General features: G+C 40.0%; 1 protein-coding gene across 1 annotated transcript; it reads left to right on the top strand.

The window, feature by feature from the left end:
• Window positions 1-318: 318 nt before the first annotated feature.
• LOC124092088 (zinc finger protein 14-like) lies at window positions 319-10902 on the top strand. Its single transcript, XM_046443397.2, has 4 exons — window positions 319-478; window positions 7926-8052; window positions 8231-8291; window positions 8857-10902. Exons 1-4 carry the CDS (start codon window positions 476-478, stop codon window positions 10769-10771), a joined length of 2106 nt encoding a protein of 701 aa, XP_046299353.1. The 5' UTR covers window positions 319-475; the 3' UTR covers window positions 10772-10902.
• The last annotated feature ends 12520 nt before the right edge of the window (window positions 10903-23422 follow it).

The following is a 23422-nucleotide window of genomic DNA, read 5'->3' as shown; positions in this document are numbered from 1 at the left end:
TGTGCTTTGTTTTTGTGTTGAGGTTAAACCCAGGGCCTCGCCATGCTCGGAAAGCACTCTATGGCTGAAGCCTAGCTCAGCGCCAGATGTCACCTCTGTACCACAGGCAAAGCCAAGGCTTCCCACCTGGATTAGTTCCCAGCACAGTCCGGAAGGTCCTCCTGAAAAGGGCTGGGGCCAAGAATCTGTCACTCTACCCAATTACAGCCAGTGATTGGATGATGTTGGCTGTCAGTCACGATGCAGAGGCGGGCCTGGAGGTCATCCATCCCGGATGCTGGGGGAACTGCCCAATCAGTGCGCAGAGGAAGGGGGAGGGCGGGCTTTTCTTCCTTACTTATTGGGCTACTCCTTCTCAGGGTCGGGTTCTCTGCTCCAGAGACCCAAGTCTGTGTGCAGCCTGTGTTCCCCGCCCCCCCATCTCGGGTACCCGGAGGTTCCTCGAGAGGACGCCGGGTCACCACGGAAGCCAAAAATGGTGAGTTTGCGACCTGGGCTGAAGGTACGCATCACCATCTGCCTTGGGGCCCGGCTCGCGGGTGAGCTGCGGAGCGCAGCGGAGTCCCCGCTGGCGGGTGGCCCTGGCCCCTGTCCCCTGGTCTCCTGGGGTGAGCTGGGTTTTGGGTTTTTGAGATTAGCTGCGGAGCGCGGCTGAGTCCCCGCTGGAGGGTGGCCCTGGGCCCTATTCCCTGGTTCCCTGGGTTTGGAAGGGCGGCTCAGGTCCCTGGTGTCCCCTTTGCTCCCTACTGGTGGCCCACACCCACTCTTCCCAACGTGGAGGAAGCAGGGCCACAAATGCACCTTCCTTCTCCCAGGGGAGCTCCTCCGGAGGCTGCTGCAGGTCCTCCAAATTGCAGGCGCCTCCTGCCTTCTAAAACCCTCCTTCCCTCCACCTCACTGCTCGGCCAGACGTTCATTCTTCCCACTCGGTTCAAATGGACACCTTCTGCTAATTTTCATTATCACTTAGTGAAATATTGGAAAGAATCTTCCTTCCTTCCTCCCTCCATTCATCCCTCCCTCCCCAGCCTTAACTTGTGATCCTCCTGCTTCAGCCTCCCACATATCTGGAATGACAGGCCTGTGCCACTGTCCCTGGCAAGAAGGACACATTTGAAAGCATTTGTTTTCTTTTTCTTTTTTTTTTTTTCTTAAAGAGTGAGGTGAGAGAGAGGCACAGAGAGAATTTTTATTTATTTTTTTGTTTTTGGCAGACACAGCATCTTTGTTTGTATGTGGTGCTGAGGATCGAACCCTGGACGCTCGCGAGCCAGGCGAGCACACTACCGCTTGAGCCACATCCCCAGCCACAGCATTTGTTTTCTATTTGTGAATATTATACTTGAGGGGAAAGAATAATCACTTAACACTTCCTTGTGTTTGGTCAAAATAACTGCTTTAAAGGGAATAAGGAGGTTGTTTATAGATCCCAGGGATATGGAATCCTGGGCTTCATCAATAGAGTATAACTGCTCCCTTTTCTGATAGTCCATGATGTAGAGTCACCCCAGTCATGTAGTCATGTAAGCACACAGGGTAATACTGATGTAGGGAAAAAGGAGGCAAGGCATTGGAGATAGCCAGAAACAGTTTTATCTGGCTGCAGCCAGTCTCAGAGGGCACAGCTTTTGCTGTAATCAATCAATCAATCAATCCCCTGAACCCTGAGTTCAGGTGGTTTTAGGATTTTATACTCATCATGTAAGAGGAGGGGCTCAGAAGTTCACATTGTAAAACTGAGACTCTCAAATAACTCTCAGACCACACAGTCTCATTCCAGTTAAGCCTTTATTGCTGGCTCTTGGCAGACACTCTGCTCTCAAAAGAATGAGATGATCAGAGTGGTGCCCCTGCCTGCACTTGGCTCCATATTTAAGCACAAAAACCACAAAAGGGACATTTGGGGTTCAGGCAAAGCAAGCAAGGCTGAAAGTTGCAGTCAGTCAGTCTCCAGTTGGCACCATAGATCATTCTGTGTTCTTGGGGGATTTTCATGAATACAAACTGCCCTAGTCATGACCTTTTTGTGTGTCCTGGCTAAGTTCACAAAATGGAGTCGCCATAGTCAAGTTGTTACATCACACACATAAAAACAGCTTTTTCTTTCTCTGTTCTGACCAAGTTAAGCCTTCAAGGACAGCACCTGAGAAGGGGAGAGCTTCTTCTCCCCTTTCTTTCCTCCCCCACCAGCTGTTTCCATGAAGCCTAGTTGGTAAGTTCTCTGTGAAGCCCAGCTCAAGGCCAGAGGCCTTGTTTGCACATTTCTACAAACTACTATACTGGATGCAAGTGTGTAAAAAACTAGTAAGGGGAGTTCGAGTCCAGCACTTGCAGTGCTAATTTCTTTCAGACTAGTGGCCCAGAAAATAGGGCAACACAAAAATAGGAAGTTTGTCTACACTGAACTTTTTTGTGGACACTGTTTTGTTGACAGTCCTAAAATTAGCCATGGTGAAGATTTCTGGAGAAACCCAGTTAAAATTTTCTATGAAAAAAAGGGTATGCCACTACAATAATGTCTGATTCATTTACTGTCCTTCATCCCCAGCTTTTTTCAATATGTTTTTCACAAAGGATCTGGGTATTTTTCCCAGCCTGGCCTGAAAGTTGTGATCCTCCTGCCTCAGCTTCCAAAGCTGTTGAGATTAAAGGCACTGACCACCCCAGCTACAGAAAATAGTTCATTTTAACCCAAATATTAATGACTATACTAAGGTACATGGATTCAAGTTACCCTGAATGATGTGTGTGTCCCTCCCTGGAAGAGATTACATAATTACATCAATTCTTTCTTTCTTTCTTTCTTCTTTATTTTCTTCTTTCTTTCTTTTTTTCTTTTCTAACATACCAGGGATTAAATTCGGGGACACTTAAACACTGAGCTACACCCCCAGCCCTTTTTATATTGTATTTTCACATATGATCTCACTAAGTTCCTTATGGTCTCACTAAGTTGCTGAGGCTGCCTTTAAATTTAGCAATCCTCCTACCTTAGCCTCTCAAGCTGCTGGGATTACAGTTGTGTGCCACTGTGTCTGGCCTACATGAACTTTTATTAAAAAAACACTATGTATCACTGCATTAACCAATTGGATTGTTAGGAACATCAGATTATTGGGGTACAGAAAAAAATAAAGAAAATTTCTTCTGTATGTCTGTTATTGCATTCTGTGCTTTGGTAGATTTTGGAGATGTCTGGTAAGGTTAGTGATATATTCTGAGAATATTTGAGATTGTGGTCTGATACAGAAATTAAGATGATTGGCTATTGAAGGGCTTAAGATAGCCCAAGATAATTTTTGTTCTCCATACAGAACCCTGCCTTTCTACCCTCATGGTGGTCTCGTTAGCTAAAATCAAGTACTCTGAAGGTTCTTTGATGTAGATGCGACTGTATAGAGAACTTGAGTTCACAGCTGTAAAAATCTTGTGCTTCTCCTTTTACCTTCCTTAGGTGTAGACACCATGTCAGATTTCTTGGGGAGAGTTTCCCTTTGGACACTTCACAGGGTCCCATGTCCTCAGCCACTATCCTCTCCTGGAGCTGCCACAAAGTGCCCACAGGTGCCCTGTGCCCTGCAGGGTGAACAGAACTTCAGGCCCTGGGCCAGCTCCTCCTAGGGGACAGCCTGAGGTGTGGGGTGCAGCCTCAAGGGGAAGTGGCTGGGGGTTTTGGGCTGAGGAATCTCCTGGAACAGGCCTCATCTAGACAGCTACTTTGGTCCCTGGGACAGTGATCCTGGATGCTTTCAGGGAGCAAGACCAGGAGGGAGTATGTTCCTGCTGTCAGGGACCTTCCCTGCCCCTTGAGCCTGACACATATGTGCTCCCTCAGCACCAAAGCTTTCTGTGCATCACTTTGAAATGATGTGCTCACTTATCTCAGGCCCAGGTTTATTTATTCAGAGCCAAATGGGATGGACTGTTATTAAATATGCAAGAGAGAAGTGGATTTTAAAAAGTCTAGTTACATTTCCATTGTTACAAATCCCAACTTACAGCCAGGTACCATGGTGCTCACCTGTGATCCTTCTTGCTCCAGAGGTTGAGACAGGAGTGTTGCAAATTTGAGGACAGCCTAAGCAACTTATCTAGGCCTTAAGCAACCTGGTGAGAATGCATCTCAAAATAAAATATACAAAAGACTGGATGACTGGGGATGTGGCTCAATAGTAAAATGTCTCTGGGTTTAATCTTGGGGTACCACCCCCCCCCCAAAAAAAAAAGAAAGAAAAATAAAAAGAAAAAGAAAAGTCCTAATTAGCTAATTTACCTTTTGCTACCCCTGAGTATGTATAGAAAGTCTGTAAGATTCAATCTTGTCTTTTCCATGATTTCAAATTGAAATCCAACCCTAGATTCCAAAATACCATGTAAGATATGGAGAAACTCTGTCTGGCATTATTGCTGCAGAATTTGAGTCCAATTAAAAAAAAATAGTGGTGGATAAATTTATGAATGTGATTTCATGAAAACTAGTATGTGTCCTTCACAAGGTGATGAATTTGACAAAGGATGACAGTTTTTCACTGTTTTTTTTTTTTTTAATATTTATTTATTTATTTATTTATTTTTTAGTTCTCGGCAGACACAACGTCTTTGTTTGTATGTGGTCCTGAGGATCGAACCCGGGCCGCACGCATGCCAGGCGAGCGCGCTACCGCTTGAGCCACATCCCCAGCCCAGTTTTTCACTGTTGTCTGGACTTCGCAGGTTCATGTTAACTTGTGGTTTTTTGGTATCAGGAATAGAGTCCAGAGGTGCTGAACCACCAGCCCCTTTTAGATTCTTTGTTTTGAGACAGAGTCTTGCTACATTGCCTCGGCACTCAGACTCGTGAACCACTGGGTTACAGGTGTGCACCATCACTCCTGTCTTCATTGTAAATTTTAAGGACAATTTTAGCAATACCTGAAATACCCAATTATGATCATTTAATCCCTGAATATCAGTGAAATAGTAAATGACACTTGTTTTCTGGAAAGGAGCCATATGTCTCTCTAAATAAGGGTGCTGATCCCTTCAAGAGCACTCCCACTATGTCACCTGATTCCTGTTCCCTCCTAAGTGCCTCCTCCTAGGGGTACCCCTTTGGGAGCTGGCCTTTTAGCTTATGAAATTTGGGTGGAACATAAATGCTCTGTACAATATTTTGTGTGATCTTAGATATAGTGTACTATTTCCAATTTTTTGAAAAGTAATTTTTGTTGTTGCTGTAGTTGGACAAAATACCTATTTATTTATTTTTATGTGGTGCTGAATATCAAACCTAGAGCCTCTCATGTGCTAGGCAAGCACTCTACTGCTGAGCCAGAATCCCAACAATACTATTTCCTTTTTTAGATGTAGTTTTGTTTTTTTTTAAGTTTACCCCCAAAATACAGTAAACCATGCCCTAAATTTCACAGAATTTCCTGAAATTCTCAGTGCTTTCTCAGAGAGTGTTGATCATGGGAACATTCAATCTCCTTTGTGAGAAAGTGTGTTGTCTTTCCATTGATTTTGTTGTATTTTATGCCTCTAATTGTGTACCTTTTATATTATAATAATTTTTATTTCTCATTACATGTATTTTTTTTCGTGTGTGTGTGTGTGTGTGTGTGTGTGGAGGACTGCTGGAGATTGATCTGAGGGAAAGCAGAATACATGCTTGGCAAGTTCTCTAGTACTGAGGTACTCTCCAGTCCAAGAGAATTAGTATTGTAGACTGTGGTTTATTTATTTGCTTACTTTTGAGTGGTGGGGATTGATGCCATGGACTTGTTCATGCTTAGTTATCCTCCAGAAATGAATTTCAATTTGTGAGCAGCATTCTAAAGGTGGGCAGGTTTTTTACTGGGGAATAAACCTACAGGCACTTGACCACTGAGCACATTCTCAGCCCTTCTTCTTATGTATTTATTATTTCTTTTTATTTTCTTTTTTTTATATTTGTATAGTTGTAGATGGACAGAATATATTTATTTCATTTGTTTATTTTTCTGTGTTGCTGAAATCATATCCGTACCTCAAACATGCTAGCAAGTGCTCTGCCACTCAAGTACAATCCCAAACCCCCTTTTAATTTTTGATGAAGACCAGTCTCTAAATTTCTGAGTATCTGGCTAAGTTGCTGAGACTGGCCTCCAACTTGCCATTTGCCTGCCTCGACCTCTCTTGACCTCCCTAGTGGCTAAATTACAGGTGCACACCACCACCCCAGCAGTCGGAATGACTTTTAAAAAAAATACTTATTTTTAATTTGTAGTTGGACACAATACCTTTATTTTAGTTATTCATTTGTATGTGTTGCTGAGGATTGAACCCAGGGTATTGCATGTGCGATTCGAGTGCTCTACCGCTGAGCCCCAACCCCAGCCCCTGGGGTATGTTTTCAGTTTTTGAGTGTAGTTATGTGTCAGTGGCAGGGACATTTTCTTTTTGCCTGTTCCATCACTGTGAAGACATCATAGCATGCTTACAGATGTGAATGGTGGCCTGTTTCACACCCAGACTGTGTGGGATAGTTCAGGAATCTGGGCTACAAACTTGTTGCTTTACCACACTCTGGAAGAGCTTCTGCCTTAGGTTTGTTTGCAACACCATTGCTACAGGCACGATGAATCTCTTTCACAACAGACAACCATTGTATATGTGGCCCAACGTTGATTAAAATGTCCTTGAGCAGAACATTGGTATGTGTCTCATGACTATACATTATGGTAGTGAACTGGCTGCTGTTAAGAAGAGTTTGACAGTCATTGGACATTCATTGTTCCCATGAGACTTAGAAAAGTCGTGCCTGCTGGTTATTAAGAAGATTGTTTTGAGAGTTATAAAACTTTGTAAGGCTGTTGTTTGGACAAGGTAATATTTTTGGGTCATTGAGTTATTTCTAAGACATGTGCCATCTTTCACTTCCCCCATTCTGATTTGACAATAACCAGAGGAAATTATAAAATTGTTGTGTTTATTAATAAATAAATTAAATTAATCAGATAGAGACTCATGTTTGTTTTGGTCATTTAATAGTAAGCTAGTTGACTACATTTGTTCTGGAGTAAAGCACCTGCGAACTTCTAGTTGTTCTCAGTGTAATCACACAGGATGAGCTCAATCTCCAGCTAATGCATTGTGACAACCTGTGTGAAAGGTTGTCTAAATGTTGTCTGTGAAGGAATCTCCTTAGTGACCCCATGCCCAGAGGTTGTGGGTGGGGGCTGGTTCTAGACATTTCTTTAAGTATGGAACAATAGACATTCAGAGGAAACAAGACATTAGTAAATACCCTGTTGCGTATATTAACCTTGTTGGTACAGTGAGCCATTGTAGTTGTCAGAATCTCTCTCAAATGCTTAGTTTCATGATTCCTGCAATTTCCTACTCATCACCTTTCTTTTCTAAAGATAAGCACTATCAGAATTGCTTATATTAGCTCTGTTCCACACAGGATGTTTCTAGGACATGTAATAGAGGTGGAACCAATAAATAAGTAAGGAGTAATCTGGGAGCCTGTCTTACTTCCTGTGAACTCACAAAGAAAGGGTATAAATCACTATGATGTTTTCCTTCTTTTTTAAAAATTATTTTTTGAGAGAGAGAGTGAGAGAGAGAGAATATTTTTAATATTTATTTTTTAATTCTCGGCGGACACAACATCTTTGTTTGTATGTGGTGCTAAGGATCGAACCCGGGCCACACGCATGCCAAGCGAGCACACTACCGCTTGAGCCACATACTCAGCCCAAGATGTTTGCCTTCTGAGTAGCCAATTTCTAGTGTTGGAATGGCTGTAAGAAGTTGAGTGCAGTAAATATTTGATGGACCAAATCGTGGAATTAATCAAGAGGCCAGGGAATCATGTGAACATCATGCATGTTGAGGATAGATTTCTCATGCTGTCAATCTCTCCTGGCCTCCACTATACATTTGGTGGGATATTTTAGATCTCAGTGACCTTTGAGGATGTGGCTGTGAACTTCACCCAGGAGGAGTGGGCTTTGCTGGATCCTTCCCAGAAGAATATTTACAGAGATGTGATGCTGGAAGTCCTCAGAAACCTGGCTTCTATAGGTAATAATGATGTTTCTAAAATTAATCAAATTGAGAACTCATGTTTATTTTGGTCATTTATATAGAAGGTGAAAAGGGAATCAATTGGTGAATAATTGCAGCATAAATGTCACCTAGGATTTGGCAAAGCATTTCTAGCTCCTAAATACTCATAAAGATTGTTCTGTTCTCATTTTAGGAAACAAATGGGAAGACAAGATCACTGAAGTTCAGATTGAAAACTCTGGGAGCAATGTAAGGTAACTGTACTCACAAGAGGAGTCCATGAGGGGGTCTGAGAACTGTCATTTAATTTTTAAAGTAAACCAACCAACGAAGTATGCATAATTTGAGAAGTATTTATTCTTATAGTGTTTTTTACTAGAAATATATTCTTAGCTGTAACAGATATTCAGGCTTTTCAAAGATTTGACATGCAAAAAGTACTATGAAATTGCATATGTGAATATCACTATTTGGATAATAGCCATAGAGAATATGTGATGTAAAGGATTTTTTCCTTTCAATCTCTTTATTTTTAGGCAAGTTGAACAAGTCAGAAAACCTAGCCTTTACCTGATGTTGGTAGTAATGTAAAGATCTATAAATAAATAGAAAATTGTGAATGAATCAAGCATTGATTATGTGCTGGTCACTTCTTCTTCAAAGAAGTCATATGGTAAACTTCACAGGCACAAAATAGTGTGGAGAAACCTTCAAATCGATTCCAATTCTTAACTGAAGAAAGAAAATTTTTAATAGAGTAAATCCATGTGAGTTCATTTTGTGTGCAAAAGACTTCATATGTCCTTCATTCCTTCATAGGCAGATCACATCTCACTCTGGACACAGATACTACAAGCATGAGAAATATGATGAGAAGCCATTTGAATTGAAACAATATAGGAAATCTCTGGTTTCTCTCAAAAGTGTTCACACACAAATGTTAATACAAACTGGAGATGGACCTTATGAAAGTACAGTATGTGGGAAAGTCATCAGTTGTTCCAATGACATTGAAAGACATGAAGAAACTCATACTGGGGGGCGACCCGGTGAATGTCAACAATGTGGTGAAGCCTCTTCTTATCCCTCCAGTGTTCAAACACACATGATAACACACAGTGGAGATAAACATTTTCAATGGGACATATGTGGGAAAGCCATTCATTTCTCCTCTTTATTTAGAAGACATGAAGGAACTCATTCTGGAGAGAAACTCCATGAATGTAAACAAGGTGATCAGACCTGTATTTCACACACAAGTCTTCAAAGGCACAGGATCACACACACAGGGAATGCACATTTCAAATGTAAGATATGTGGAAAAGACTTTGATTATTCCAGTTTACTTAGAATACATCAGAGAATGCATACTGGGGAGAAGCCCTATGTATGTAAACAGTGTGGCAAAGCCTTTTCTAGATCCAGTTACCTTCACTCACGTGAAAAAACTCATACTGGAGTGAAGTCCTATGAATGTAAGCAGTGTGGGAAAGCCTTTTCTAGATGCAGTTACCTTCAGATTCATGGAAGAATGCATACTGGTGAGAAGCCCTATGAATGTAAGCAGTGTGGGAAAGCCTTCACTCAGTCCTCTAACCTTTACTCACATGAAAAAACTCATACGGGTGAGAAGCCCTATGATTGTAAGCAGTGTGGCAAAGCCTTTGCTACATTCCATTACCTTCGCAGACATGGAAGAACACATACTGGAGAGAAGCCGTATGAATGTAAGCAGTGTGGCAAAGCCTTTGCTAGATCCAGTTCCCTTCAGTCACATAAAAAAACTCATACTGAGGAGAAGCCCTATAAATGTAAGCACTGTGGCAAAGCCTTTGCTAGGTCTGGTGACCTTTACAAACATGGAATAATACATACTGGAGAGAAGCCCTATGCATGTAAGCAGTGTGGCAAAGCCTTTTCTAGATCCAGTTACCTTCACTCACATGAAAAAACTCATACTGGAGAGAAGTCTTATGAATGGAAGCAGTGTGGCAAAGCCTTTGCTACATCCCATCAGCTTCATAAACATGAAATAATACATACCAGAGAAAAGCCCTATGAATGTCAACAATGTGGAAAAGCCTTTGCTACTGCCTCCTACCTTCAGATACATGAACGAACTCATACTGGAGAGAAGCCATATGAATGTCAGCAGTGTGGGAAAGCCTTCACTCAGTCCTCTCACCTTCACTCACATGAAAAAACTCATACTGGGGAGAAGCCCTATGAATGTAAGCAGTGTGGCAAAGCCTTTCCTAGGTCCAATAGCCTTCACAGGCATGAAAGAACACATACTGGGGAGAAGACCTATGAATGTAAGCAGTGTGGCAAAGCCTTTACTAGATCCAGTGAGCTTCACTCACATGAAAAAACTCATGCTGGAGAAAAGCCCTATGAATGTAAGCAGTGTGGCAAAGCCTTTGCTACATCCCATTACCTTCGCAGACATGGAAGAACACATACTGGAGAGAAGCCCTATGAGTGTAAGCAGTGTGGAAAAGCCTTCACTCATTTCTCTGGCCTTCACTCACATAAAAGAATTCATACTGGGGTGAAGCCTTATGCATGTAAGCAGTGTGGCAAAGCCTTCACTCGTTCCTTTGACCTTCACTTACATAAAAGAATTCATACTGGAGAGAGGCCTTATGCATGTAAGCAGTGTGGCAAAGCCTTTGCTACATCCAGTAACCTTCACAAACATAAAAGAACACATACGTGGGGAGAAGCCCTGTGAATGTAAGCAGTGTGGCAATTTCTTTGCTAGTTCCAGTTACCTTCCCAAACTTGAAAAAACTCATACTGAAGGAAAGCCCAATGAGTGTGAGCAATGTGGCAAAGCCTTTGCTAGTTCCAGTGTCCTTCAAAGACATGGAAGAACACATATTGGAGAGAAGCTCTATGGTTGTAAACAATGTGGAAAAGCCTTTGTTACATCTGCTCAGCTTCACTTACATGAAGGAACCCCTAGTGCAAAGAAATCATACTCAGGAAAACAATTGGCAAAGTCTTCCATTAATAATGTTTCACTCTTTAACATGTAGTAAGTTTTCTGTAGAAAAATTCTTCGAATGTGATATGTGGTAAATCAATATTTCTTGTCAAATTCAAAGAGAAGAAAGTGCTCACATGTCCAAATGTATCTACCTACCTACCTACCTACCTACCTGCCTACCTACTTACCTACCTACCTACCTACCTATAAATAGTACTGGGGATTTAGTTTGGGGGTCATCTATCACTGAGCCACAAAGTTTTTCCTTTGTATTTTGAGATAGGGACTTGCAGAGTTCCTTAAGGCCTTGCTTAGGTGCTGAGTTTGCCTTCACATTTGTGATCCTTCTGCCTCCAAAACCGAGTCTCTGGGATTAAAGGCAAACGCTACTAGATCCAACTGAATAAAGCATCAAATTTAAGAATTTGGAAAATCATTCCATTTTTCCTGTTGCCTTCAAAGTCATTTCACTCACACTGGAAAACAAACCCTCAGAATGAGGAAGATTGGGTACATTCTGTCAGCTTCCCATCCCAGCCCTGCTATCCTTCTCATATATGACAATACAGAGAGAAGCCCTGAGAATGTGATTAATGTGGGAAGTCTTCTAAATTTCCCAGTTTTTTATAAGGTCTGGGAATACTCTTCTTGAAAGATTCATGCCAAAATGAATAAATCAATGCAAGTAAGTGTTCAAGTGTTTCCGTTTTGTTCACTTGTATGAAAGGACTCATACTGTATTAAATCCTGTGGAAAAGCCATGTGGGGCAGTATGCAGCTTTCATGGTTTCCTTCAAAGACATAAAGGGATTCACATCAGGGAAAACCCTTCTGTTCTTTAAACAATGTGATGACACTTTCACTTTTCCATGTTCTTTTTGAATATCATGGAAGAACTCACTCTGGAGAAAAGCCTTGTATATAAAAATGTGGTGAGACCTTCAGTTGTTTCAGATCCATTTAGACTTACATAGACTGGAGAAATTTTATTTTTAATTTCTTTTACTTTTTTTTTTTTTGGTACCAGGGATTCAACCCAGAGACACTTAACCACTGAGCCATATCCTAGTTCTTTTTATTTTTTTTTTCAAATATTTAGACATGCTGTCACTGAATTGCTTAGGTCCTCACTATGTTGCTGAGGTTGACTTTGAACTTGTGATCCCCTGCCTCAGCCTGCTTTTTCAGTGGAATTGCAGTCATGGAACCCCTTCAGCAAGAATCCTCTTTTTCTGAGAAAACCAGTGTAGGCGTGAAAAAAGGGTGTGTGCCTTCATTTCTTTCTATTCAGAGGTAAGGAGAATGCACCCTGAAGTGGATGTAGGAATTGTGTCAGCATGAAGATGTGAAAGCAACATGTTTCTCCCAGTTAAATATCTCTTCTTGTTAGATTTAATTTTTCTCTCTATTTGTTGATCTGTAGTCAACTCTCCCATATGATGACATAATCTTATATTTACTGTGTGTGTGTGTGTGTGTGCGCACGCACGCGCAAATTCTACTGTGTAGTGTGATTTTGTACATAGAAGTATGTTATAGAATAGTACACAAGATTTGTAGTTAAAATGTATTAACCTGTATTTGCAGTTTTTAAATTTTTTTTTAGAGTTTTCATCTCTCTTCTTCCCTTGAGTCCAATTTCTCTCATATTGCCCATTTTTTTCCACTAAAGACCTTAGCAAACAAATGATATTTTATGACTCTGGTCTCATAATTAAAAATAACTTTTTCCAGGTTTATGAATAATATGATATTTTCTGTCTCCTCATATATCTTATGACTCTTATATATGTTGTGAAAAAATTAAACAATGTGAGAAGTTTTAAATATAATTACCAGGGTCATAGAATTGAGGGCAAAAGAAAATAAACATTACTATTATAATTATCATCATCATTATCACCACCACAACCACCATCATATCTGAAATGCATAAGCCCTGATCCCATCTCTACCCCTTTTTATTTCTTTCTTTCTTTTTAAAAAAAATTTTGATTGAAGTATTTTTAAAATTCTTTCCAAGGGCCTCAGTATGTTAGTGAGGCTGGGTTTGAACTTGTGATTCTCATTCTATAGCCACTGGGATTACAGATGCGCTATCATGCCTGGCTCCTGGATGTTTCTTGAAACTGTGATGTAAATCAGCATATGCCTGGTTTTTGCAGAGTTTCCAAGTCTTAATTGATTCAGAGGCAGGAATTCCTTTTTACTGTGTTTATGTACACTAATGCCCTTAAAGCTCTAAGATTCTAGAATGATTCTGAGCATCAGAAAGACATTAATTCACAGCTTATACCCCAAATTTTTATATTTCCAGATGGACTAAACTGAAGTCCATTTTGAAAAATTTTATTTTAGATAATTTTTGTTGAAAAGAGGGTGGGAGAATTGTTTTAATATTTCAGGGAAAAAACTATTCGTTTGTATTAAGATCTTATGATAAAATGAAATGTAAGTAATCAATATGAGTATTACATAATTTTCTTAACAAACATTTTTTTGTACCCTCTGTGCACCAGACACCAGATAATCAACTTTGCAGAGTCACAGAGACTATGGAACGTGCCCTGGTGCTCATGTGAGTGTTATCTAGAGCACCAAGTGAAACTACAAAAGCAAACACCTGAGAGGGCTGAGTTGTGCCACCCACACATGCACCCTCATACCCACGTGCACACACATGTACAGGATCAAGTCAACCTTTTCTCTACATATTCTCCCTAGTGCAGTTCTTTCATCCTCTCTGTGTAATGCAACTATTGATTTCTTTGACTTTTCTCACAACATTGCTGCCCACTATTTTTTTTTCTCAAAAATCAATTATTCCGTCATGACTTCTCAACTTATTCTTTTGTGTCTTTCTAAAGTTTGCTTACACATTGTGTATGTGAGTTGAGGCCTGTGCACTCCAGCATTCTGTGCAGATTGGCTAAATATCTCTTTTTTTCCTCCTTTGCTCCCTTCTTTCCTTCAGATTTCACCCAGGAGTGCTCCACCACTGAGCTTCCCCCTAGCCCTTTTATTGTTATTTTTTGAGATGGGGTGACGCTGGCCTCAAACTTGTGGTCACCCTGCCTCAGCCTCCTAGCAGCTGGGACCATAGAGATATTCCCTTTTGTGCCCTGCTACTGGCCTCTTCCTTTTCCTTGGTGCCTTATTGTCCTGTTGATGACTCTGGGACCACCACTCTGTCACTCGTATTTCTTCTAAGCCTCATGTGTTGTGTTGTATGTAGGCACATTAAAGGGCATTATAAAAGTTGTAATTTGTATGTATTGTTTGGAGAGGCATCTTCTCAAAATATACTTTGCCCTGTACTTAATTGAGTTGCTTTCTATTTCTTCTCATTCCCTGGTGCCAGGGACCCAATCTTGCCTTGTGCCTGCTAGACAGGTGCTCTATCAGTGAGCACTCCCCTAGCTCAGGTGGAGAGTTTGCTGCTGCTGTGTTTGTGGACCCCACTGATGACCACGTCAGTAGATGCAGTGCTGCAGGTTTTCCTCCATGTTTTCATCTGGTCCCTTTCTTCTTAAACATCTTTAACAGCAGGGAATTTTAACCACTGACATCCAATTTAGCTTTTATCACCATGATTAATACTTAGGTGGAATATGCCAGAAAACCCAGGCTGGACTTCTCTCTGTGTTCAGGGAACCTCAGTAGCCCTGGAACCATCGTGTGATGATTTTCTTCATACACAGCATGTGATCAAAACTAGGTAAAGAGGGCCCCAGTTGAATGTCCTAATGTATTGGTGCCCCCTTCTGCACCTAAGAATCTTAAGTAAGCTTCTCCAGAGACCCTCACCATGAATTTCTTTAAAACAAATATCAGAAAAAAGTTTTGCAAAGAACTCAATATGCGTTAGAATGAAGATGTAATGATGTTACTTCTTCTCTTCTAGTAAAGCTTGGAAGACACGTGAATAATCTCAAAAATGATTAAAAATTCACTTTTTTGAACAACCAACGAAAAATTTTATGTAGACTCCTACAAACAAAATAAAAATAAATAAATAAACCTCCACCCCCCTCCCTGGGTGTAAAGATGATGAAATTCCAACATCAAGGTACAGAAAATTTTAGGTGATACCCTTCTGAGCCCTGCTGTCAATGAGTCTGCTCCCTGAATCTTCCCCAGGCATCCAGGCTCATCTGCCCCTCATCACTAATAGAGCCTCAACTGGCAAAAAATTTCACATGGTAGCCAGGAATTTTTCTTTTAACATTAACAGCAGGGTCTCTGATGAGATTCAGGAGCACTAGTTTCAAGGTTCCCAGACACTTTAGAGCTTTCTTACCATCAGTCATGACCCATTTGAAGTCCACAGTGGGTGTAGCACCCTGGAGGTGGTCAGCCTTCATGAAGGCAATACCCCTCTTGACCCTACAGCCAGTAAATTTCCAGGATCCAGTTTTCCAGTGCTTGCCCTGTGCTGCAAGGGGTTTGCATGTTTATATAAACTTCTGGGTGTTCTTGCTGTGCTCTGCTGGGGTCATTGTGCCCAAGAGGCCTGGACACTGCTGGTCCTGGGGTCTATTAATGACTGTGGAGCAGGAGGCACTTGCATGGATGCCCATTTACTCCTGGGTCTGATGAACATCCTGGGCCATGACCACCCAGTCGTGCCTGGATCTGCTCTTCACTGTCGCCTTCTTCCCTGCACTGCCTGAGCTCAGAGTCCCCTCAGTTCTCCACATTCACATTCCTCTTTCCTGATGGCCTTGGTGGGCACCAGGAAACATACCCCCTCTTAGCCTCATGGGCTCCTTCCAGACCCCTCTCTGCACAGGTCAGCATGGTGTATGCCACCGGTTTGGCATCTCCTCCTGCTGTGCAGTCTTGGTCCAGTGGGCCCCAGGGTCAACCTGGTCTGTGCCACAGGGTGAACAATTCCCCCTGTCCTGTGGAAACCTGGTATACTCTGCCTGTACCCTGGGTATCCTGCAAGGGGGAGAGACGGCCTCCAGCAGAAAACCTGGGTTCTGATCTGCTGTGATAATTGGATTTAAGGACCTCCATTGACCTGTCCTTTTCCCACCCTAGGGAAGACTGTGCAGGGCACCATGGATGTATTATGCTCCCTGGAACATGCCCCCAGGGAGAACTGTTTGTGTCATTTGTGACTGGCTGTGATTTCTAATTTGTTTTTACTTGTAGTCTGAGGTAAACACAAATTCATTCAGCCAAAAGTGAGTTGACCACATGGGAAAAGGGGTTGGGACAGATTTTTTTTTTTTTTTCTGGGAGAGCATATTTCTTGATATTGTAAGTGCTGCTGGGATTGAGACTGCATGATTTGGAGGGAGTATAAGAAAAGCAAAGCAAGTGAAAACATTGTGACATGGGCTTCTGAAAAGGTACTTTCAACTGCTTCAATGGATAAAAATGAAAGTGGACCATTGATCTCAATTTGATGTAATTTTACATAAGTAAAAATATCCTCCCATTATTGAAACAAACTCATGATAGTTAAGGCTGCTTCCTTGTGAGGTGCAGACTCTGTTTTATTAATATAACATTATAGATAGGTGTTACAATATTAGAAGACTGGAACACAGGTAATAAAGCAGATGCTGTGGTGGCTTTTTTGACACCCAAGAAAACATATCTGATTTATGAGTCATTCATTATCTCTCTTCACTCTCTTTTTCCAAAATTTTAAATCAGAATAATTATGTCCATCTCGTGGTAGGTGAGTCATTGACAGTCCTACAGAAAATTAAACATGATAGATATTATTGTAGTATTATTTGTTTGTAAATAGTGTGTTTTTACTTGCTAATAACTAAGTTACTGAAACATCATGATACATGAGGTTATCAATCTGATCTTTTTTCCTGTTGATTTGAAATTACATTTAAAAAATAATTTACTTTTCTCAATTTTTTTCTTTTACTAATTATCAGACTTCATGCGATCATTAAATATCAATTGCTTCATAAATACTCAGAATTTTACCTAAATTATTTTACAATACAATTGCCCATCCAAATTTGAAATAACTGAAGTTCATTTAAAAGTTTTGGCTTTACATTAAGGTAAAGATATATATAGTGAAATTTTTCAACCATTTTTAAGTGCATAATTTTGTCCTATTAAGAGCATTCACATTGATGTATGACCATCCCTGCCATGCATCTTCAGAGGTTTTTAATCTGTCCAAAGTAAAACTCATGAAACACTCTCTCCCCTTCCCTTAGTCCCAGGCAACTTTCACTCCAATTCCTGTCGCTAGTTCATGATTGGCTTCTATCATGAAGTATAATCTCTTCAATGTTCACTGTTATTGTGGCCTATGTCTCTGTGTACATTTTTGTCTCCACAGTTTATCATTGTGTATATCTATCACATTTTGTCATTCACCTCAGAATGGATGTGGCACACAGATAGCTGTTTTACCTTTATTTACTTATTATTACTATGTGTGTGTGTGTGTGTGTGTGTGTGTGTGTGTATGTGTGTACGCACCCCACTGGTGAAAATCCTGGATTACTTATTAAGTCAAGGATTATTGTTTTGAGGAATCACTGTACTGCTTAACACATTGGCATCACTATTTCAAATTTCCAAAAAACCCAGCAAAGTTTCAAGTTCTACACACATTTTGTCATTTATTTTTGAATAAATTTTTTTCTTGTGGATGTGAAATGGTTTCTCATTGTGAATTTGATCCTCATTTCACTGATGAGTACAGGTGCAGGACATGTTTTAATGTGTTTATTATCCATTTGGATATCGTCTTTGGAGAAATTTAGTCTTCAAGTTCTTTGTTCATTTTCTAGTTGGTCTTTCTCCTTCATATGTGCACACATAATCCCACTTGTGTGGATCTTAATGTTTCATGATGTGAGCTTTCCTCAAGTCTAGTGAACTTTGGCTCTAATATAATATATAAGCCTAAAAAGCACAGAATTATTGGTGGTACTTCTCAAAATTGTCCAATGATGAACTTCATCAAGACTGGAATCTTCTATACTCTTGTGATCTGCATATTGTCAGGATGACAGCTCCTCCTTCCACTTTCACAAGATCCAAATGACAGACGTTGTGTTCAAACTCATTTTTGAAGAGTTCATAAAGCTATGAGTTTGGTGCATAAGCATCCCAGAAGCACAGAGACATACCACAAATGCTATTTGTGAAGAGCTTCAGCACAGCTGGGAAGCTGCAGTGAACATAGGCATAGATGTCAGATATGGAAATGACATTTTACTGAACTCTGGAGATTGGATGAAAACCAAAAAGAGACTGGGTGGAAGTGAACAGTGAAAATTCAGAGTATGAATTTCTGTGACTTCGTATGTGAGGCCTTGTAAATAAGAATTCACTGTGAATTTTAGAACAGAGAAAAAAATGATGTTTCCTGACTTAAGATATGCCACACCTGGGAATGTTGTACAAAGAATATTAAAGAAGATAAAAACATTTTCTTACATTACATAATAAAACAAAGAAATTTTTGAAGTAAGCCTTAAAAATAAATATAGAAGAAAGAAATGATGCTGTGATGATTTTAAAACATTTTGTAATATGGACCTCTATTGGATGAATTTAAATGAATTTTCTATGCCTATATCCTGGAAAAATAATTCCTTATACTAATTTGTAAATGCATTAGTGGATACAAGACATTCATATCCTACTGAAGTTGTAACAAATGTTATGGTTCACTAAATTTCCAAGTTTCTTAGAAAACATTTTGTTCATAATTAGTCTCAGAAAATATTAATATCTAAAGAAGAACATGAGATTTCTTTTTCACAAATACAAAAAACCTGGTACTTAAATTAAGATGCACACATTTAATGAATAACACACATCCTGATTGCAGAAAGAAATTTTCCAAATTGACTTAATAATGATTACTCAACACACTGATTCTTGTTTCTCATACCAAGGTGAACCCTAATAAAGCTCTGTGGCAAATTATGATGAAGTGTCCATTGATTTTATCTTGTTGGAATTGTTTCCATCATAGAGAGTTAGTCTTGTTGGGCACAGTGTCACACACTTAGAACTCCAGTGGACCAGGAGGCTGAGGGAGGAGGATGACAAAGTTTTGCTCATCACCTTAGTGAGGCCTTAAACAACATAGCAAGGCCCAGTGTCAAAATAAAAATTAAAAGGTCTGCCAATATTGCTCAGTGGTTTTGCACCCCCGGACTTAATCCCCAGTACCAAATAATAAAAATATAAAAATGGATTTAGTCTTTCCTCTTCATTTGCATTGCTCTCATCTTCCTAATGGCTCTAATTGACAACCTATGCATGATCCTTCTCACCCTCCTGGATGTCCTCCTCCACACGTTCCTCTATTCCCTGCTTAGTTGGCTGTCCATCATTGATGTAAGTTACATTTCCACACATGTCCCTAAGATGGCGTTTGCTTTCCTAGTTCAGTGAATGTGAAATTCAGAGTTTCTCCTTTCTTTGTTTAATAAGTAGAGATACACTATCCCTTATATCTGTGTTATTTGTTCATTTGTTTGTTTTGGTACTGGGGATTGAATTCAGGGGCACTTGTCCACTGAGCCATATCCCCAGCCCAATTTTATATTTTAGTGAGAGACAGAGTCTCACTGAGTTTCTAAGTGCCTCACTTTTGCCAAGGCTGGCTGTGAACTTGTGATACTGCTGTCTCAGCCTCTTTAGGGATTACAGGGATTACAGGCATGTGCCATGGTGCCCTGTGATAATAGTTCTTTAAAAAGGGCTTTATCCACTCCTGTGCTCCCATCACATATACACTCCATATCTATCTCTTAGTGCTGATTTAGGGCCATCAATCATTTTTTTCTGCTATGTCTCTATCATTTTAGCCCTAGTTTGTATGAACATCTGGTTCCAGGAGAACACATTGTTTGTGAGCATCACATTTTCCTTATATTTGCATTAACTGGAATCATTTCTTGTGGTCAAGTCTTTCTTGCTCTGTGTTGTATGCCCTCAGGGTCGAGCAAAAGGCCTACTCCACCTGCAGCACCCCACTTCACTAGGCACCCTTTGCTTACACTTACCCACAGCCAAGATCCCTCTTGTCTTCAGCAGAGGACAAGGTTCTTGCTGTCATTTCTACCACCTCACCCCAATGCTCAACTCCATCTTCTACAACCTTAGGAACAAAGAGGGGTTGGGGCCCTGAGCAAATGGACCAAGAGGGTTTGGTGTGTGTAATGTAGATAAACTTTCTGCCCCTTTCCCCGGGACTTAGCTACAAGTCTATTCAACAATGCATAGTAACTGAAAATATTACTTCACACCAAGAATGTAGAGACAAAAACAATCTAGAATATAAATACACTTTTCAGGTCTGTACAAAATTGTCTTATAAACATGTGTAATTTGAAATAAGACTTTAATTGTGTATTGTCCACTACATATAAATGTGTGTATTTTCTGCTAATGTACTATGATAGAGGAGATTTTTTTTTCTTGCTCTTGCTGAAACAAGATTGGAAACCTGGATTGTCTACCTGGATTGGCATTCAGCATAACAATTTCAATATAATCAATTTGTCTTCTAATATTGTTAATTTATTATTTATGTACATCCAAAACATGAAAAGAAATTTAGTTGAGTAATGGATCTAATCAATAGCAGTACGTTTTGTGTTTTCTTCCCCACATTGTATAATTTAAACATTATCAATTATCTTTCTTTCAATTTAGAGAAATCATTACAGAATTCAGCGGAGAACTCATTAGAAATATTGAACTCTTCATTTTTGATGTCACATTTCAAACTAATGCTTTTTTGTGAAGGCTGAATGCTAAGTGAATGAACATCAAGGAGGACTCAGAGTTGCCAGCAGAGGTAAAGGGTGAGGGCAGGTATGATATAATACGGACAGGCCAGGGTTCAGTCTGATGAGCCACTTTAGATACACGGAGGGCCTACTACCATCCTTCCCATGCTCAGCACACAATCCAGTAACATTCCACATAGCCACTGCTCCTTACGTATCCACACTGTATGTCAAATGATGCTTTACATTCTCCATGCCACTTCCCATACTTTTACTGAAATGAGTGAGGGAAAGTGAACACTTACACACTAAGATTTTCAGTCACACTTAGCACATATTACAAGATGATCTTAAAAATACTTAATTTGAGAAAAAATAGATTATTTTACCAAGGTTTTCTAGAATATTTCTAACTGGAAAAGGTTTGGTATAAATTTCTGATGAATCATTGAAAAATAAAAATTTTATTATGCAAAATTCACAATTCTCCAAAAGTAATTTATGTTCTAATAACATGTAATTCTTACTATAAATGAAATTTATATCTTCCAGGTTTTTAAACTTCAAAAAGAAGCAACATGCACACACATGTTGATATTTGGCAGTATTGAGTATCCAAACCACAGATGTGCACCTATGAGGCAAATTTTCACCTCTGTTATACTCTTGGATGTAAATTTAAATACAAACTCATAAACAGCATTCAAAGATCCTCACAGAGAAGTGTTCAGGAACAAGAGAGAAAACCAGCTTCTCACAAGTCTGTTCTCACCTCTTGCACTGTTTTATACCCAAGAGAAGACCTTCCCAAATAAAACCAGACAATGGCTTGCATTTACCAGTAAGACCTTTAAGGATTTCTGTGCAGAGTAGAATATTAAACATACCACTGGTATTCCTTACAGCCCTCAGCAGCAAGGAATAGTGAAAAGAGTCCACAAAGAGCTGAAGGTTGCCATTTGAAAACAAAAGGAGGGAGACAGCACCTCCTCACTGTCTCCCCATGGTATTCTTAAGACTATCCTCTTTACTCTGAATTTATTAACAGTGCCTAAAGGTGATGAATGCACACCTAGCTTCAAACATTGGCCCCTTGATTGGGCTTTCTCATTAACACTTAGTACAATATAAAGACTCCTTTACCAATCAGTGGTAGGAGCCTTCACCACTCCTCATGAAGTTAGATAGGGGGTTTTCTTGTGTCTTCCCAGAAAACAATCCACAGCAAATCTGGGCCCCAGCCTGGCATGTCTGACCCTAGATGCCTACCAACATGATGGCCTGCTGCACAATATAAGAAGAGAGGAAGCAAAAATGCAAAAGGGCATGAGGACCCCAGAAAGAGAACTGTCACTGGATCACATGGGCGGATATAAAAGGACTAATTCACCAGGCCAAAAATATTGGAGAAAGCTGGGGTCATGGTTCTAATTCTCCTGGGCAAGTCTTTTTTCTAGTTTTATGCAGAGCTCTAACCTTCGAGAGTGCCATGGCCCAGGTAAATTGGGCCCTGGTCATTAGACCATCCCTTTTTGCTGTGGCTAATTGGGAAGGGGCTTTACCTAAGCTCTTTTTCTAAAAACTCCAACCTCATTGACCCTGAGTTATCCATCCAGGAGGTGACTGTCACCTGGAATACCAGCATTTCCAAACGTATTCTGCCCATTTGTTTCTCTGTAGTAGACAAAGAAACCTATAATGCAAACAGAAGGGCTAAACCATCACAGTGAGGAAATATTCAAAAACACAAACTACAATCAGAAAAAAAGTGAAAATAGAAGAAAAATTGATAAAGGTGATTGAACACTGAACAATAATATTAGTAGAAAACAGAGGAAATAAAGTATTAATGGAATCAGTTCAAAGTGTTTACCATCTGAAATCAGGCATGACAACATTAAAGGAGTTCTGAGACCATGGCAAGGTTGTCATGATATTTTACTATTCATAACATGCAAGGAAAGGCAATTTTTTCATGAGATTGTTGAGAGGCAAAAGGACCAGAGGTACTGTGGATTTCAGGTTCTCACCAATATACTGGAAGGATCAGGGAATTTTCAAAATAGAATATTGAAGCTAACTAGAATGTCATTTACACAGAGCCTAAAATAAATATTTTTAAAGCCTCCAAGTTTAAGTTCCCAGGACATTTTTAAAAATTATTTATTCATTCTGCTTTGTTATATATCACAGCAGAATGTATTTCAGTTCCTAGTACACATAGAGTACAATTTTTTATGACTCTGGTTGTACATAAAGTAGTGTCACACCATTTGTGTCTTTATACATGTCCTTAGGGTAATGATGCCCATCTCATTTCACCATCTTTCCTACCCCCATACCCCTCCCTTTCCATGTATCCCCTTTGCCCTATCTAATGTTCTGCCATTCCTCCCATGCTCTCCACCAGGAATCCCCATTGTGGATCAGCATCCTTATATAATAAAAAAAAAATCTGACTTTTGGTTTTTTAGGAAATTGGCTTACTTCATTTAGCCTAATATTCTCCATCTGCACCCATCTATCTGCAAATGTCCTAATTTTATTCTCTTTTTATGCTGAATAATATTCCATTGTGTATATATACCACAGTTTCTTAATCCACTCATCTATTGAAGAGTATCTAGCCTGGTTTCACAAATTA

This window comes from Marmota monax, unplaced genomic scaffold (assembly GCF_021218885.2).
Source record: "Marmota monax isolate L192 unplaced genomic scaffold, Marmota_monax_Labrador192_F-V1.1 WCK01_AAM20220418_F8-fsc00168, whole genome shotgun sequence".
Lineage (NCBI taxonomy): Eukaryota > Metazoa > Chordata > Mammalia > Rodentia > Sciuridae > Marmota > Marmota monax.
This window is presented reverse-complemented; position numbering and strand designations above follow the sequence as displayed.